Source organism: Pseudophryne corroboree, chromosome 1 (genome assembly GCF_028390025.1).
Source record: "Pseudophryne corroboree isolate aPseCor3 chromosome 1, aPseCor3.hap2, whole genome shotgun sequence".
Taxonomy (NCBI): Eukaryota; Metazoa; Chordata; class Amphibia; order Anura; family Myobatrachidae; genus Pseudophryne; species Pseudophryne corroboree.
The window spans coordinates 454,081,010-454,098,714 of NC_086444.1; the positions used below are offsets into that span (position 1 = coordinate 454,081,010).

General features: G+C 48.4%; 1 protein-coding gene across 3 annotated transcripts in view; it reads left to right on the forward strand.

The window, feature by feature from the left end:
• The window catches only part of RNF31 (ring finger protein 31), a 138,347-nt gene that overhangs the window by 110,043 nt on the left and 10,599 nt on the right, over window positions 1-17,705 (forward strand). For all 3 annotated transcript variants that reach the window (XM_063913642.1, XM_063913644.1, XM_063913643.1), the window contains 3 exons: window positions 9,022-9,136; window positions 9,213-9,331; window positions 15,145-15,258. In XM_063913642.1, coding sequence (XP_063769712.1) covers window positions 9,022-9,136; window positions 9,213-9,331; window positions 15,145-15,258 — 348 coding nt within the window. The remainder of the gene's footprint in view (window positions 1-9,021; window positions 9,137-9,212; window positions 9,332-15,144; window positions 15,259-17,705) is intronic.

Here is a 17,705-nt window from a genome sequence, read left to right on the forward strand (position 1 = left end):
CCCATGGAAAGGGAGATAGTGGTGGAGGCAATTCACAAACTTTTTCTCCAGAAAGTGGTGGTAGAGGTCCCCCCCCCCTTCAACGGGGAAGGGGCTACTATTCCACTATGTTTGTGGTACCGAAACCGGACGGTTCGGTCAGACCCATTTTAAACTTAAAATCCCTGAACTTTTATCTGAAGAAATTCAAGTTCAAAATGGAATCGCTCAGATCGGTCATTGCAAGCCTGGAGGAAGGGGATTTTATGGTGTCGCTGGACATCAAGGATGCTTACTTGCATGTCCCCATTTATCCGCCTCATCAGGAGTACCTCAGGTTTGTGGTATGAGACTGTCATTACCAATTCCAGACGTTGCCGTTCGGCCTGTCCACGGCACCGAGAGTTTTTACCAAAGTGATGGCGGAGATGATGGTGCTCCTTCGGAAGCAAGGGGTTACAATTATCCCATACTTGGACGATCTCCTCATAAAGGCGAGGTCCAGGGAGCAGTTGCTGATCAGTGTAGCACACTCTCAGGAAGTGTTGCGTCAGCACGGCTGGATTCTGAACATTCCAAAGTCGCAGCTGATTCCTGCGACGCGTCTGCCCTTCCTGGGCATGATTCTGGACACAGACCAGAAGAAGGTGTTTCTCCCGGAGGAGAAGGCTCAGGAGCTCGTGACTCTGGTCAGAGACCTCCTAAAGCCAAAACAGGTGTCAGTGCATCACTGCACACGAGTCCTGGGAAAGATGGTGGCGTCTTACGAAGCCATTCCCTTAGGCAGGTTCCATGCGAGGATCTTTCAGTGGGATCTGCTGGACAAGTGGTCCGGATCGCATCTTCAGATGCATCGGATGAGCACCCTGTCCCCCAGGGCCAGGGTGTCTCTTCTGTGGTGGCTACAAGGTGCTCACTTCCTCGAGGGCCGCAGATTCGGCATACAGGACTGGGTCCTGGTGACCACGGATGCAAGCCTCCGAGTGTGGGGGGCAGTCACTCAAGGAAGAAACTTCCAAGGGTTGTGGTCAAGTCAGGAGACTTGTCTGCACATCAATATCCTGGAGCTAAGGGCCATATACAACGCCCTGAGTCAAGCGGAGCCTCTGCTTCAAAACCAACCAGTGCTGATTCAGTCAGACAACATCACGGCAGTGGCCCATGTGAACCGCCAGGGCGGCACAAGAAGCAGGGTGGCAATGGCAGAAGCCACCAGGATTTGTTCGTTGGGCGGAGAATCACGTACTAGCACTGTCAGCAGTGTTCATTCCGGGAGTGGACAACTGGGAAGCAGACTTCCTCAGCAGACACGACCTCCACCCGGGAGAGTGGGGACTTCATCAGGAAGTCTTCACGCAGATTGCAAATCGATGGGAACTGCCACAGGTGGACATGATGGCGTCCCGTCTCAACAAAAAGCTAAAAAGATATTGTGCCAGGTCAAGGGACCCTCAGGCGATAGCTGTGGACGCACTAGTAACACCGTGGGTGTTCCAGTCGGTCTATGTGTTTCCTCCTCTTCCTCTCATACCAAAGGTGCTGAGAATTGTAAGAAAAAGAGGAGTGAGAACAATACTCATTGTTCCGGATTGGCCAAGAAGGACTTGGTACCCGGAATTGCAAGAAATGATCACAGAGGACCCGTGGCCTCTGCCTCTCAGACAGGACCTGTTACAACAAGGGCCCTGTCTGTTCCAAGACTTACCGCGGCTGCGTTTGACGGCATGGCGGTTGAACACCGGATCCTAGCAGAAAAGGGCATTCTGGAAGCAGTCATTCCTACGCTGATAAAGGCTAGGAAGGACGTGACAGCAAAACATTATCACCGTATATGGCGAAAATATGTTGCTTGGTGTGAGGCCACGAAGGCCCCTACTGAGGAATTCCAAATGGGTCGATTCCTGCACTTCCTAAAGTCGGGTGTGACTTTGGGCCTGAAATTAGGGTCCAGATTTCGGCCCTATCCATTTTCTTTCAAAAAGAACTGGCTTCACTGCCTGAGGTTCAGACGTTTGTTAAGGGAGTGCTGCATATTCAGCCTCCTTTTGTGCCACCAGTGGCACCTTAGGATCTTAACGTGGTGTTGAGTTTCCTGAAATCCCACTGGTTTGAGCCGCTTAAGACGGTGGAACTAAAGTATCTCACGTGGAAAGTGGTCATGCTGTTGGCCCTAGCCTCAGCTAGGCGTGTGTCAGAATTGGCGGCTTTGTCATGTAAAAGCCCCTATCTGGTTTTCCATATGGACAGGGCAGAATTGCGAACTCGTCCGCAGTTTCTGCCAAAGGTGGTGTCAGCTTTTCATATGAACCAACCTATTGTGGTGCCTGCGGCTACTCGTGACTTGGAGGATTCCAAGTTGCTTGATGTAGTCAGGGCTTTGAAGATCTATGTTACTAGGACGGCTGGAGTCAGGAAGACTGACTCGCTGTTTATTCTGTATGCATCCAACAAGCTGGGTGCTCCTGCTTCAAAGCAAACCATTGCTCGCTGGATCTGTAACACGATTCAGCAGGCTCATTCTGCGGCTGGATTGCCGCATCCAAAATCGGTAAAAGCCCATTCCACAAGGAAGGTGGGCTCTTCTTGGGCGGCTGCCCGAGGGGTCTCGGCATTACAGCTTTGCCGAGCTGCTACTTGGTCGGGTTCAAACACATTTGCAAAGTTCTACAAGTTTGATACCCTGGCTGAGGAGGACCTGGTGTTTGCCCATTCGGTGCTGCAGAGTCATCCGCACTCTCCCGCCCGTTTGGGAGCTTTGGTATAATCCCCATGGTCCTTATGGAGTCCCCAGCATCCACTAGGACGTTAGAGAAAATAAGAATTTACTCACCGGTAATTCTATTTCTCGTAGTCCGTAGTGGATGCTGGGCGCCCGTCCCTAGTGCGGACTTTCTGCAATACGTGTATTTAGTTATTGCTTGATAAAGGGTTATGTTATGTTGGCATCCGTTGGTTGATGCTCTGTTGTTTGTTCATACTGTTAACTGGGTAAGTTTATCAGAAGTTATACGGTGTGATTGGTGTGGCTGGTATGAGTCTTACCCTGGATTCCAAAATCCTTTCCTTGTAATGTCCGCTCTTCCGGGCACAGTTTCCTTAAGTGAGGTCTGGAGGAGGGGCATAGAGGGAGGAGCCAGTGCACACCAGATAGTATTAAATCTTTCTTTAGAGTGCCCAGTCTCCTGCGGAGCCCGCTATTCCCCATGGTCCTTACGGAGTCCCCAGCATCCACTACGGACTACGAGAAATAGAATTACCAGTGAGTAAATTCTTATTTTATTTTATTTTTGTTCTACCAGCACCTTGATGACAGCCTCACGGACAGCTGCTACTGTCTACCGCTACATGGATGCCTCGTGAGAGACCCGCCGCCGTTTGCTGAGAAGCTGGTTCCGGGTCCCTGGTGACCTGACACAAGCCAGGGAAGGACATCCCACAGTTTATCAGAGAAACTGCTGTCCATGTCCCCACAGCCCACCGCATTACCCAGTGGCTTTGGCAGTGGCGAGTATCTCCCCATCCCCTGATTTTCAGGGTTTTGGGGTTCAAAATGTGATCCGCTGCTGCCCCCTCTTATAGAGAGCATTTTCTTTGTGTAGGACTTCTGCACTCACTGGAATACACACTGTGTCTGCCAGTTTTCTATTTTCACTGTTCTCTATTAACTGTCAGTGCTGCAGCGCTGTTTTCTTTCACTTTCCCTCTGAGCGAGTCCCGGGCAGCAGGGAGGAGGGGGCGGAGATTACACAGCGCAGGCTGCAGTCTGTCAATCACAGCTAGGGTGAACTTCCTACAGCTTGTGGCTCACCTCATCGGTTCACCTCCTTTGGTTCCTGTCTTACCGGCGTTCAGGATTGTGTGGCAGGCTCTATTACTGGGATCAGAGCCTCACTCTACACAGCAGCGCTGAACTCATAGGGACACCACTGATCATCACCACACCAGGCATCCCTGCAGCACAAGGGCTATATACTGAGGGCTGTAAGTGCACTGGGGGACAGATTGCTGTTGTTGAAGCCCTCATCCTTGCGGTACATCAGGTATTGAACATCCAGGACACAGAGCCACCAGATACGTTTTTCCCTTTTCTCAACCGTTAGATGACCAGTTGACAGCCGCTTGGAAGCATCCAGACAAAAAGTTTCAGATGCCCAAGCAGAGATATTTGACACATTTGTTCCAAGCTCTCCGTCTCGGATCCTGTAATGCGGATGCTGATTACAAATGAGCGGTTGGAGCAGCCTACGGGCAGTAAGTCTTCTTTCCTACCCTCTGCTGCTCCGCCTCCTTGGCGTAACTATGTTGTGCCATCTCTTTGCTCTTTTTGAGCCCCACATTCCTTTTGTGGGTGACCCAGACGAGCCGCCTTGATTGGTAAAGTGTGTAAGGGCATCAGCTAACCACTGCTTATAGACCGGATCCCAAGCCTGCCGACAAGCCCGTGGCATGACTGGCTCCCATGGTGGGCGCACGCCTCCTGCACTTCAAGGAGGCGTGGTTGCAGACATCATCAGCAGAAAATTGTATCTCTAGGTTACAAAATTGATTTACAAAATCAATTTTCCAGCTTCACCTCCATGACGTTTATTCACTACAGGCCTTCTGGGAAAGATGGTAGCCTCGGCTCATTAATTCAGAAGATTCCACTCCCATCCATTCCAGCTGGACTTTCTGTTTCAGTGATCGGGGTTCCATCTGTCCATGCATCGGTTGATAACGGTTGTCTCCTCAGACCTGTATTTTACTGCTGATGAGGCTTCAAACCCACAATCTCACAGCGGGTCGGCGCTTCAGCGTTTGGACTGGATCATCCTGACAATGGACACCAGCCTCCGAGGTTGGGTTGCGGTCGTTCTGAACAACCAGTTCCAGGGACGCTGGACGTGTCAAGAAAGTCTTCTACCCAGCAATATCCTGGAACTTTGGGAAGTCTAGAGTACTCTTTGGGAGGCATCTCACCTTCTGCTGGGATGGCGGTTCGAATTCAGTCGGACAACGCAATGGCCGTGGCTTATATCAATTGACAGGGAGGAACACAAAATCACATGGCCATGTGCAAAGTTGGTTGGATACTGCAATAGGCAGAGCTCCATGTGGAGCCACCATATGCAGTTTTCATTCGGGGCGTGGACAACTGGGAAGCGGACTACCTCAGTCGTCGGGATCTCCATACCGTCGAATAAGCCCTTCATCCGGAGGTGTTTCAGGAGTTAATCAGGTGCTGGGGCAGGCCACAAATAGACCTGATGGCCTCCCGGGTCAACCATCAATTGCCCAGGTACTGCTGCAGAACGCGAGACCCGGCAGCGGAAGCTATAGACACCCTGATGGTACCCTGGTCGTACACTTTTAGTGCATCTGTTCCATCCTTTTGCCATATTTCCGTGGATTCTCAAATGCATCAAGTGCAAGTCCGCCATGTTCATTCTGGTGGCACGCAATTGGCTACGGCAGGCACGGTTCTCGAATCTCTGCATGCTTCTTGCAGACGATTCGTGCCCATTACCACTTCAACCGGATTTCTTAAAGCAAGGTCGGTTCACCTACCCTGACTTACCATAGCTGCATTTAATGGCGTGGCTCTTGAGGCCGCTCTCCTAAGCTGCAGAGGTATTGCAGAGTCTGTTATTCCCATCATGCTCCATGCCCGTAAACCTGTTACGGCTGCTCACTACCACCATATATGGCTCATATGTCACGAGGGACGGGGGGTTTCCTGCAGCTTCCTGCCACCTGCCTTATTTGCTTCTCTTCCTACAGACGGGCTGGAAGCGAGTTTGCGTTTGGGGTTACTGAAAGTTTAGTTTTCGGCTCTATCTTTCTTTTTTCAGCAAACTGTTGTCCCTCATTCCGGAGGTTCAGACTTCTCTCCAGGGTGTGCTTCGGGCCCAACCGCCCTTTGATCTGCCTACAGCCCCTTGGGACCTGAATTTGGTTTTGTCTTTTCTTCAGTCTTCCTTCTTTGAACCCCTGGAGGTGGTGGACCTTAAGTTCTTGTCTTGCCCTCAGCTCGGCATGTTTCCGAGCTTGGAGCTTTGTCTTGTTGGTCTCTGTACCTCATCTTCCATTATGATCAGGCGGAGCTCTGTACGAAACCAGCCTTTCTGCCCAAAGCGGTCTCTGCTTTCCACATTAACCAGCCGATTGTGTACCGGTCTTGAAGGATGATTCCAGCTCTCCTAGCTCCTTGGATGTGGTTTGGGCCCTATGTATTTAGGTAACCCGTACGGCAGCACTGCGCAAGTTGGATTACTTATTTGTTCTTTACGATGCTTCCTGGTGCTGTTGCCCTGCTTCCAAGCAGACGTTGGGTAGATGGATTCGCCTGGCTATTAGTCAGGCTTATCTTTCCAACAATAGACCTCCGTTCGCTACTATTTCAGCGCATACCACACGTTCTTTGGGTATGTCCTGGGCTACCCGTAGAGACGTCTCTACCCTGCATCTTTGCCGTGCGACCACGTGGTCCGCGGTACATACCTCTGTTCAGTTTTAACAGTTTGACACTTTTGCAGCTTCTGATTCCGGTTTCGTCCACCATATTTTGCAGGTGTCTCAGGGCCTTAACCATTGTTTATTTTTGTGCGAATTCCTTCTCCTTTTTGTTCTGTCTCCATTTTCCTTCTCCTCTTAGTTCAGTTTCTCTGACTGGGGGCTGATGGAGGATAAAGCGGGTGGAGCCTATCACACTTTCTAAATTTAAAGTGCAAGCTCCACTCAACCACCCATCTATACCCCAGTGTCTTAAGCTCCAGTGTCCCATGGGGAATTGGAGAAACAGATTTATTGGTAAGTACCTAAATCCTCTTTTCTGAGCACATCACCCAATTTTCTTCCAGCTCTGCTTAAGGCCCAATGAAAATGACTATGTGGGGGAATGTTACCCTCTTTCTGTTTCTACACTTTGTGGGCCTTTTGCATTACTTGGATATGTGGCACCCCTCCATAAAGGGTTGGTAAATAGAGTTTGGGTCAAATACTTTTCTTTTTTTTTTTTTTTTTTTTTCAATAAATGTTTATTGGTTAAGGGTAAGAACATATTACAGCGAGTAATAGAAGACAGCATATACAATTCAAATGTCAATAAATCCAATTGATATAAGCAATGACTGTTTATGAACTTAACATGGCCTGCTGTTGGGGAACACCCCAGCTAGGGCCTTATCTGAAATTTAAAGTCGCTTCAGGCCGTTCTAGATGCTTGCTGCCTCAATAAAGCATTTCCAATTTTTAAATCAGTTCCAGAAAACTTTACAGAAGAGTACAGAGTGGAGAGGAAGAAGAGAAAAGAAAAAGGAAAAGGAAAAAAGAAAAAAAAAAAAAAAAGGGGGGGGGGGTTAGAGAGTCTGAGAAGACGGGGGGAAGAAGGGGGGAGGGGAGGACACAGCGAATCCTCTGTGTCTAGTCTGGTCGGGGGTCTGAGGTGTACGTTTCTAGCTCCAATCGTTCCCAGGAGGACAGCGGGGGAGCCCGGGTAGGGGATCAAAGTAAATGGTCTAGGTCGCTACAGCAATGTCGAGTAAGCTTGTGAGGCCTTAAATTCGAGCCAAGGGGACCAAGTAGTCGTGAATCTCTGGTTCGTCTCCGGTGTCACCCGCAATTCCTCCATAGTCATATACCAATCTACTCTGGCGATCCACTCCTTCACGGTAGGAGGAGTAGTCGATCGCCAGTGAACCGGAATGACCGCTTTGGCTGCGCTATTGAGAAATTTTAATATAGATTTTTTATATGTAGACAGGGGCCATGAAGTACAGTTGAGAAGCCAGAAAGTAGGCTCCGAAGGAACCCCCGGATCCACTATCAATTTCGAAATTGCTATAACCTTATCCCAGAAGGGACGAAGCTCGGGGCAGCTCCACCAGATGTGCATCGGGGAGCCCGGATGATTGCTACATCTCCAACACGCATCTGTTACATTGGGAAACATTTTAGCTAATGTTTGGGGGCACCTATACCAGCGAGACAGGACTTTAAAGTGCGTCTCAAGGACCGAATAACTAGAGGAGCTGGCGAAGGTGGCTTGAAAGCTCTTCTCCCAGTCCTCCGGGTCAAATACTTTTCTATTCATAAAGCTTTCCTAAAAACTACTCTGCTCAACAAGGAATATTTTAAAAATGTTTTTACAGATGGAAGGCTATGTTAATTTACCATTTGTTAGGACAACTTTGTCATCTTATAAAATACAGTTTTTCACTGCCATATTTTATCGTCCAAAAATAACTTGGTGGGATTGGTAAATAAACTACCCTTACAGCAGCAATACTGTATATATAAGTGTTTTCATACAAATTTCTGTTCTCTGCATAAATCAACCCCTAACGCTATTTCCTATCGGCAAATTCAACATGGCAGGATTGAACAGGTCTTAAATGATATTGAAAAGGCAAACTACTATTAACAGTGGGACAAAACTGTTATAGATTGTTTGAGCAATGTCAGGGCTTCTTGTTCTGTGCAGGCCCTGAGGAATGTGTGGAATGAGATGGGGCCCCCAGGATGTTGGTGAAAGGGGACGGTTGAAATGTTTTTCCCTGCTGCTACCACTTCGGGGCATAAAATGTAGTTGCTGCTCCATTCAGGCACCCATTAGCCTCGGGAGAGACATTTTTTCATGCTTCCTCCTAAGGCGGTGAGAAGAAATGTGCGAAAAGTCCGTGGTTTAGGCGTCCAAACGGAAGTTTGGGTGCAGTAACCAGGACTTTAGATGGGATTTGTTGATATTCGCAGCTAAACCCTGACTATTTGGACACTTAAAAAGTATTGTGTGACCAATTAGAGCAACAATTTAATTTCTCTGATTGGTGCCCATTATTTTAAAGGCAAGAGAGTCTTAGGTCATTGTACTTATATAAACCTCTTGATTTTGTATTATTTCAAATTCTTTCTGTTCATTTTGTCTTTATCTTATCTGTGGTGTTATACCTAGTTTTTTTTTTTTTTTGAGGGATAAAGGAATATTTTTGTCTTCCTTTCCAACTTCTTGCCATGACTTAAAGCCCTGCTGTTGGCTCCTCTCTCTCTTTCCTTTCTTTCATGCAGTGGGAGGAGCAGCACCGCACACTAAGTTGTGAAGATTTCCAGAATTGGAAGAGAGAAAATGATGCTGAATACCAGGCACAGGGGCTGGCTGTATACCTGCAGGAAAACGGGATAAGTGAGTATACTGCATACTTGCTAGCTTTACTTTTATAACTGCTGCAATTTATATATGAATGTATATATCTCCTCAGCCTGCCCGCACTGCAAGTTCTCTTATGCCCTTGCAAGAGGGGGTTGTATGCACTTTATCTGCTCTCAGTGTCGGCACCAGTTCTGTAGCGGATGCTACAACACCTTCCACCTCAAAAATGTGAGTAGTTTGCACCTTATAGCCAAAGATAAAATCATTGGAAAAACATTGTTCTGATAACTGATTAATCTCACTGGGGTTCTGCTGTATTTTCTCTAGCATCGATGAGGGATATTGGGGAGACTTAGTACGATGGGGTATAGACGGGGTCCAAAGGAGCCGATGCATTTTATTTTTCTTCACTGGGTGTGCTGGCTCCTCCCCTCTATGCCCCCTCCCACAGGCAGTTTTAGAAAAAAGTGCCCTCAGGAGAGGATGCACATCTCTGAGCTCCAGAGAGTTTTCTTCAATTTTTTTTAAACGTTTGTTATTTTTGGTATGCTGTTTGGGCAACAGCATAGCTGCACTGTGGGAGTTAGGGGGGGGATGGTCACCGGCCTTGCGAGGAGCAGACCGCTTCCCCACTGCAGGACCAGAGGGGTGGTTGTTCAGCGGGGCACTGCGCCTTGGCTGTCACAACGGCAGCACGCCGCACACCCCTAACATATGCCTGAAGATGACGACTGTGGTGAGTACAAACCGGGGGCCCCGCTAGGGGGGTCCCCCAGTTCAAGGTGTGGCTGAACACGGGCTCTGCATACGGGACCCTCCTGGGGGTACCCACTAGAGCCCCCCTTGAAGACTGGATTCAAACAGCTTGAACTACACTGTAGCACTTGTGTGATGTTTTTAAGCAAACAGGAGACATTGCCAGTATAAAAAAATCACTGTCGCTCCGGTGCCATTGGAGGGGGCGGAGCTACTTCAGAGCAGGACCAGAGGCATTTTGGCGCCTTCCTCTGCTTATTGCAGCCACAGACGGCACACACAGCGCTTCCTGCCTCAGAAGACACGCTGGAATACTGGTACAAGGTGTAGCCGCTATTGTACACTATCTGGGTCCTCTACAGGACAGAAATTATTAGTGTTACTGTGATATAATTAGCTGTCAGCCTCACTGGGACTGTGCAGCTAGGGGTGCGCTGGTCTCTCTCTCTCTCTCTCTCTCTCTCTCCTCTCACATACAGTAAGGGCAGGCTTGAAAAGTATTACTGTCTGTGTGTATGTGTATGTTCTTGTGCTTACTGTGAAACATGGGTAAAACTGTGCAGTGTATGTCGCACTAGATTCTCTCCAGTATCATCTGCTTCTGTTTCTTGTGAACAATGCAGCCAATCTTCACAAATCAGTGAAGGGGCTGGGGTAGAGGGTCCAGAGCCCTCCTGGCTAGGGTCTCTTAAAACTATGATGTCTGATATTTCATCTCAGCTCACTGCAAATGTACAGAAAACTCGGCTACTACAACAGGCTGTTGCAGATTTAGCTTCTAGGGCAGATGTTACACAGGCCCCTCCCATCTCATGCAGCACCACAGAAGTGTGGTTTGCCTGCTCTACTCTCTGATTCAGATGAGGAAATACAGGAGGATGGGGAGGACTTGGATACCGTTAGTGGGGATTCCAATTCTGCTCAGGGTATTGAACCCCTCATACTGGCTATACGGGACGTGTTAAAGCTCCCTCTAGAGGACGCTGCGTCTCAGCAGTCGTTTTTATTTACACAAAACAAGCCTAATGTCACTTTCCCTGATTCTGCAGAGTTAGATGACTTATTCAAATTAGCCTGGAAAAATCCAGACAAAAAAATCCAAGTGTCAAAAAAGTTTTTGCGCACTTTCCCAGTTGCTCCTGAAGGTAGGATATTTTGGGAAGAACCCCCAGGGGTTGATGTATCAGTCTATCGACTGTCGAAAAAAAAGGCGGTGCTGCCTGCCCCGGGCTTCTTTACTATAAAAGATCCTGGGGACAGAAAAATAGAGGCTAAACTCAAATCTATTTACGTGGCAGCAGGTGTATCGCAAAGGCCGCTCATAGCGGGTTGCTGGATGACCCATGCTATTTATTCATGGCCCACTCAAATTCAGGAGGACCTCCGGGGTATGCCTCTGGTCACTACGGTGACCCTTCTAAGGCACATTCAGGACACGACACGCGTCCTGTGTGATTCGCTCAAGGAGATGGGGAATATTAATGCTAGGACTTCCGCCATGGCAGTGTCGGCGCGCAGGGCTTTGTGGTTGCGTCAGTGGATAGCGGATGCAGAATCAAAGCGCAGTGTGGAATCCCTCCCTGGCTCTTTGTGGTTGAGTTGGATACGTGGATTTCCAAAGTCACTGCTGGGAAATCCACTTTTCTCCCCTCTGGGGCCCCGCCGGCTAGGCGGTCCTGCCCGGGCCGTCTATTCAGTCCTTTCTAACAGATTTCGTTCTAGGGCCAGAGGTGCCTCTAATGCAAATAGAGGTACCAGAGGTAACTCAAAAAGATCTGCAACTGCCGGTTCTCAGGAACAGAGCACCCGTTCTGCTTCCATTAAGTCCTCAGCATGACGGTGCCCACCCACCCCGAGGAGATCTCGAGGTGGGAGCCCGACTGCGTCACTTCAGCCGCATCTGGGAAAGCTCCTGCCAGGATACCTGGGTAAGGGACCTCATTTCTCAGGGCTACAAGCTGGAGTTTGACAGTGCTCCTCCCCAACGATTTTTCAAATCAAGCTTACCAGCTTTGGAGGATATGCAGGTTACGTTGCAACAGGCCATCCGAAAGTTGGTCCAGTCCCACGTCATTGTCCCAGTGCCGATACCACAACGAGGTAGGGGTTATTACTCCAACCTGTTTGTTGTTCCATAGCCGGACGGCTTGGTACGGCCCATTTTGAACCTAAAGTCCTTAAACCCTTACCTAAAGGTTTTTAAGTTCAAAATGGAATCCTTGAGGGCAGTGTAGAACAGGAGTTCCTGGTTTCCCTGGATTTCAAGGACGTCTACCTTCATATTCCAATTTGGCCACCTCATCAGGCTTTTCTGAGGTTTGCCCTACTGGACGATCACTACCGGTTTCAGGCACTACCTTTTGTCTGTCCACGGCTCCGAGAGTATTCACGAAGGTGATGGCAGAGATGATGTTCCAACTCCAGGTCCAAGGGGTCAATGTTGTCCCTTACCTGGCCGATCTTCTGATAAAAGCAAGATCCAGTGAGCTTTTATTGCTCCATATCGACCACACTATCCAACTTCTGTCACGCCATGGGTGGATTCTCAATCTACAGAAATCCCATCTGGAACCGACTCAGCGGCTCCTGTTCTTGAGGATGTTACTGGATAAGGTGGCTCAGAAGGTGTTCCTCCCAGAGGACAAGGTGAGAACACTTCAGGAGATGGTCCGCATAGTGCTCCGACCTGCTTGTGTATCCATCCATCTTTGCATCAGATTGTTGGGAAAATGGTCGCCTCCTATGAGGCGATCCAATATGAGAGGTTCCATACCAGAACATTTCAACTGGATCTCCTGAGCAAGTGATCCGGATCACATCTACAGATGCACTGGATGATTCGGCTGTCACCTCAGGCCAGGATTTCCCACCTGTAGTGGCTGCAGGCCTCCAATCTCCTGGAAGGCCGGAGTTTCGGGATTCAGGATTGGACCCTCCTCACGCTGGATGCGTGTCTGCGAGGATGGGGTGCTGTCACCCAGAGGGCGCAGTTCCAGGGCAGGTGGTCAGCCCATGAAGCCCTCCTTCCGATCAACATTCTGGAACTTCGGGCGATCTACAGTGCTCTGCTTCAGGCCTCCCCTCTGCTCGCGAATCACGCAATCCAAGTTCAGTCGGACAATACCACAGCAGTGGCGTACATCAATCGACAAGGAGGGACAAAAAGCAGAGCCTGCATGCGAGAGGTGTCAAAGATAGTCCTCTGGGCGGAAAGATATGCAAGAGCAATGTCCGCAATCTTCATTCAGGGAGTGGACAACTGGGAAGCGGACTTCCTCAGTCGTCACGACCTCCACCCGGGAGAGTGGGGACTCCACCCTCAGGTGTTTCAGCAGATCACCCACCGGTGTGGCTTCCCGCAGATAGACTCAAGAAGATGTTTCGCTGGTATTGCTCTCGAACAGGGACCCTCAGGCGAGGGCAGTGGATGCACTGACATCGCCTTGGCCTTACCGGCTGGTCTACCTGTTTCCTCCGATTCCGTTGTTCCCGAGGGTGCTCAGGCGAATCAGAAATCAGGGAGTCCAGGCAATTCTGATTGCCCCGGATTGGCCTCGGAGGGCGTGGTACACGGATTTTCAGGACGTGTCCGCCGAAGACCCTTGGCCTCTTCCACTAAGAAGCGATCTTCAACAGAGACCGTTCATCTACCCAGACTTACGGCGACTTCGTTTGATAGCATGGAGGTTGAGCAGAACATCCTAGCTCACAAGGGCCTTTCCAAAAAGGTTATCGCTACCATGGTTCAGGCCAGGAAACCTGTGACGTCAAAACACTATCATCATATCTGGAGAAGATGTGTCTCTTGGTGCGAGGAGTGCACCTATCCACCTGCAGAGTTCCACTTGAGACGTTTCTTACGTTTCCTGCAGGCTGGTGTGGATAAGCGCTTGCGTCTGGGCTCCATTAAGGTCCAGATTTCAGCTCTTTCCACTTTCTTCCAGAAGAAATTGGCACTGTTGCCAGAAGTTCAGACCTTCTTGCAAGGAGTACTCCACATACAACCTCCTTTTGTGCCACCTACAGCGCTCTGGGATTTGAATGTGGTGTTGGAATTTCTACAGTCCTGGTTTGAGCTTCTGATGACGGTAGAAGACAAGTACCTCACGTAGAAGACAGTGATGTTACTGGTCCTGGCTTCTGCTAGACATGTCTCAGAATTGGGGGCCTTAACGTGTAAAAGTCCATACTTGGTCTTTTACGAGGACAGAGTGGAGCTCACGACTAGGCAGCAGTTCCTGACGAAGGTTGTGTCTGCGTTTCACCTGAAACAACCTATTGTGGTTCTGTCCAGTTCCGACACTTCTGCTCCTCCGAAGGCATTGGATGTGGTGCAAGCCTTGAAGATCTATGTCAAGCGGACGGCTCGGATCAGAAAGAAGGATTCCTTGTTCGTGCTTTATGATGCACAGAAGAAGGGTTGTCCTGCTTCAAAGCAGTACATTACTCGTTGGCTTAGGCTTACTATCCAACAGGTCTATGTATCGGCAGCCTTACCTGTTCCTAAGTCTCTGAAAGCCTACTCTACAAGATCTGTGGGCTCTTCTTGGGTGGCTGCCCGAGGAGTCTCGGTCTGGCAACTATGCCGAGCTGCTACCTGGTCGGGGAAGAACACCTTTGTGAAGTTCTACAAGTTTGATACCCTGGCCAAAGAGGATACCCAATTTGGGCAGGCGGTTCTGCAGCAGTCTCCGCACATTCCCACCCATTCTGGAAGCTTTGGGACGTCCTCATCGTACTAAGTCTCCCCAATATCCCTTATGGATTCTAGAGAAAATAGGATTTTAATTACCTACCAGTAAATCCTTTTCTCGTAGTCCATAAAGGATATTGGGCGCCCGCCTCAGTGCGTGCACTTTTCTTCATGTTCTCTGTTATGTGGTTACCTGTTCAGCTGTTGCTGTTGTTGTTACCAGCCGTTGCTGGTTGTTATATGTTCGTGGTGTGCTGGTGTTAAATATCACACTTTGTTGTCACGTTCCTTCTCTCATATATGTCCTTTCTCCTTCGGGCACTATTTTACCTATAACTGCCTGTGGGAGGGGGCATAGAGGGGAGGAGCCAGCACACCCAGTGAAGAAATTTAAAGTGCACCGGCTCCTTTGGACCCCGTCTATACCCCATCGTACTAAGTCTCCCCAATATCCCTTATGGACTACGAGAAAAGGATTTACCGGTAGGTAATTAAAATCCTATGTTATGAGTAAAATTATCATCAAATGACGTGGTGTCAACACTTTGAAGCCACTATCTACATGTACTGTATATTATTATTTTTCTCTCAGAAGTGCACAGTCCCTACCTGTACAGTGAGGATGTCTCTTCATGCTCATCATCCTAGAGACTGTTTGTTCTACCTACGAGATTGGGAGGTGCCTCGTCTACAGACACTTCTCAAAGTGAGCAAACCTTTGTATATCTCTAGCAATTCCTAATTTCTCCTCCTCCTCCTTATTCACATTGATAATCGTTGGCACATGAAAGTTCATAATGATCAATCCAATTTATTTTTTGTTAGCTTCACTTATAGAACTCATGGCCAACTCTGTAATTTCTGTTCAGCACATAAAATCCACTGACTTCCTTTATGTTCAGTCTGCTGTTTGTATCTATTCAGGCATCAAACTACTTTATTTTAGATCTTCTTAATTAAACACAATCTTGTAAAAACATATATTACATTTTGGTTAATTTCATTTATAATTTTGATAATTTTTACACATCAGGTTGTAAAAGAAAGAAATACCTATCCATCATAAGTTATGTATTTGTTGTGTGTGAAATCCTGCTGATTAGAACTTTATATATATAACAAGCCGGGCCCAGGTAATCAGACCCCCCTCCTCTGTGCGCCCCTGCTTTACGTCTCTCCACCTGCATATATGCATGTGAGACCCCTGTGTATCAGTGCACGTGCTGTGCAGAATATCCTCATTGCTCTAGCCAACATGTCTTGAGTCCAAAGAAGAATCATCCCAGACTAAGGCACCATTGCATAGCTTATGTATTTTACTTATCATTGTTGCATAGCAATATTGCCGCCAGGCCAGTGCAACTCCAACCTATCTCTGACTTTGTTCTGGCTCCAAGCATGAGTGGGCTGTCCTTGGCATGAGCGATTGTGCAGACCTTGGGTGTCCTTTCTGGACAATCCAACTCCACTCTTCAGGAAGTTAGGTTACTTGGCTGGTGAGGTTGGTATCAGCTGCCACCTCTTTGCAGAAGTCACAGGCACAATGCTTCTTTATACCTCTTGTCAAGACTGGAGTCCATCTCCGGGGAGCAAGGCTTCTCTCAAAACTCTAGTCCAGGCTGACTGTTTTTGATAGTTTTGATCAGAGCACTGATGATTCTTCGAAGTACCGTATATACTCGAGTATAAGTCGACCCGAATATAAGCTGAGGCACCTAATTTTACCCCCAAAACTGGGAAAACGTATTGACTCGAGTATAAGCCTAGGGTGGGAAATGCAGCTCTAGCCTACACATCCATTCGCACAGCGAGCACGTTGATGCGCAAGGCAAGATTTCACTCCAGCTATGTACAGTGTGTGTGTATATAGCTGCTTCAGAACCTATGGCCTGTCAGCACTGACCGTGGTTGAAAGTATGCACTCGGTAGTGGCTACAGAGCTTGGACTCTCCACCGTCGCCGCAAGTCAGGGCCGGCTGGGAGAGGGGATAGATCAGTTCTGCCATTGTCGCCGTGAGTAAAGGTGCCGCCCCTCCGGTCGTGGCCTCGGACTCCAGTGGCTTCCTGCAAGGTTTGAGATCCCGGCAGGGGGAGAAGATCTTCTCCCCGGTCATTGGGACGGGGAAGGGTGGTGAGAGCGGCGCAGGTGGGGGAGACGGGGACAGGTTCCGTACATGCGGCTCCAGCCCCAGCCCGACAGATCCTTCACACTGAGCACAGCACACAGCTGCCTAATGGTGGCACTGGTCCTGGAGCATCACTCGAGTATAAGCCAAGGGGGGGCTTTTTCAGCACAAAAAGTTTGCTGAAAAACTCAGCTTATACTCGAGTATATACGGTACTCTGTGGAGGTAACTTTTAGCCTAATAATGTTGAGGTAGATCGAGACTTTAAAATAGATTATACATGGGCCAGTATCCAATTAGCTGCGGTAATTTACCACAGCTAATGGATTCGGCTGGGGCCATCCAATTAACCTGCGATAAGCAGCCATTGGAGCCACGGTAACACATGGGAACAGGATTTTATCCCTGATCCCATGGGTTCTCACACGATCACTGGATATTTTTCTGCCAATAAAAATTTCCTATAATTGGATAGTGCGATAATGACCATCAGTCTGTTTTATCGGCCGAAAAAGAATCTGGGCTAATAGTATTCTATTAACACCAATTGGATCACTATTAGCAGGGACATAATTTGTTCCTACTAGTAAACAGACCAATCAGATTGTTTTGGCTGAGTGCCAATTTTCAGAAAAAAAAAAAATCTCTTAGTAATGTCAAAACTATTAATCGGAGCATAAAATTGCATTATATGGTGCCATTTGGTTGACAACTTTTGGTCTCTCTATCACATTGTTTTGGAAACTAAGGGGGGTATCCAGTTAGATGCGGGGAAACATCACTTTTTCCCGATGTTTCACCAATATTTTTTTACAGGTTATCCAATTTGGTCACCTGTAAAAAAAAAAAAAAAAAAAAATTTCACGAAAACACGCGGGTTCAGTGAAACAGTGAAGAAGGGGCTGTTTCAGTTTCTACTACCTGAGGCAGGTGAAACAAAGGCCCTCATTCCGAGTCGTTCGCTCGGTAATTTTCTTCGCATCGCAGCGTTTTTCTGCTTAGTACGCATGCGCAATGTTCGCACTGC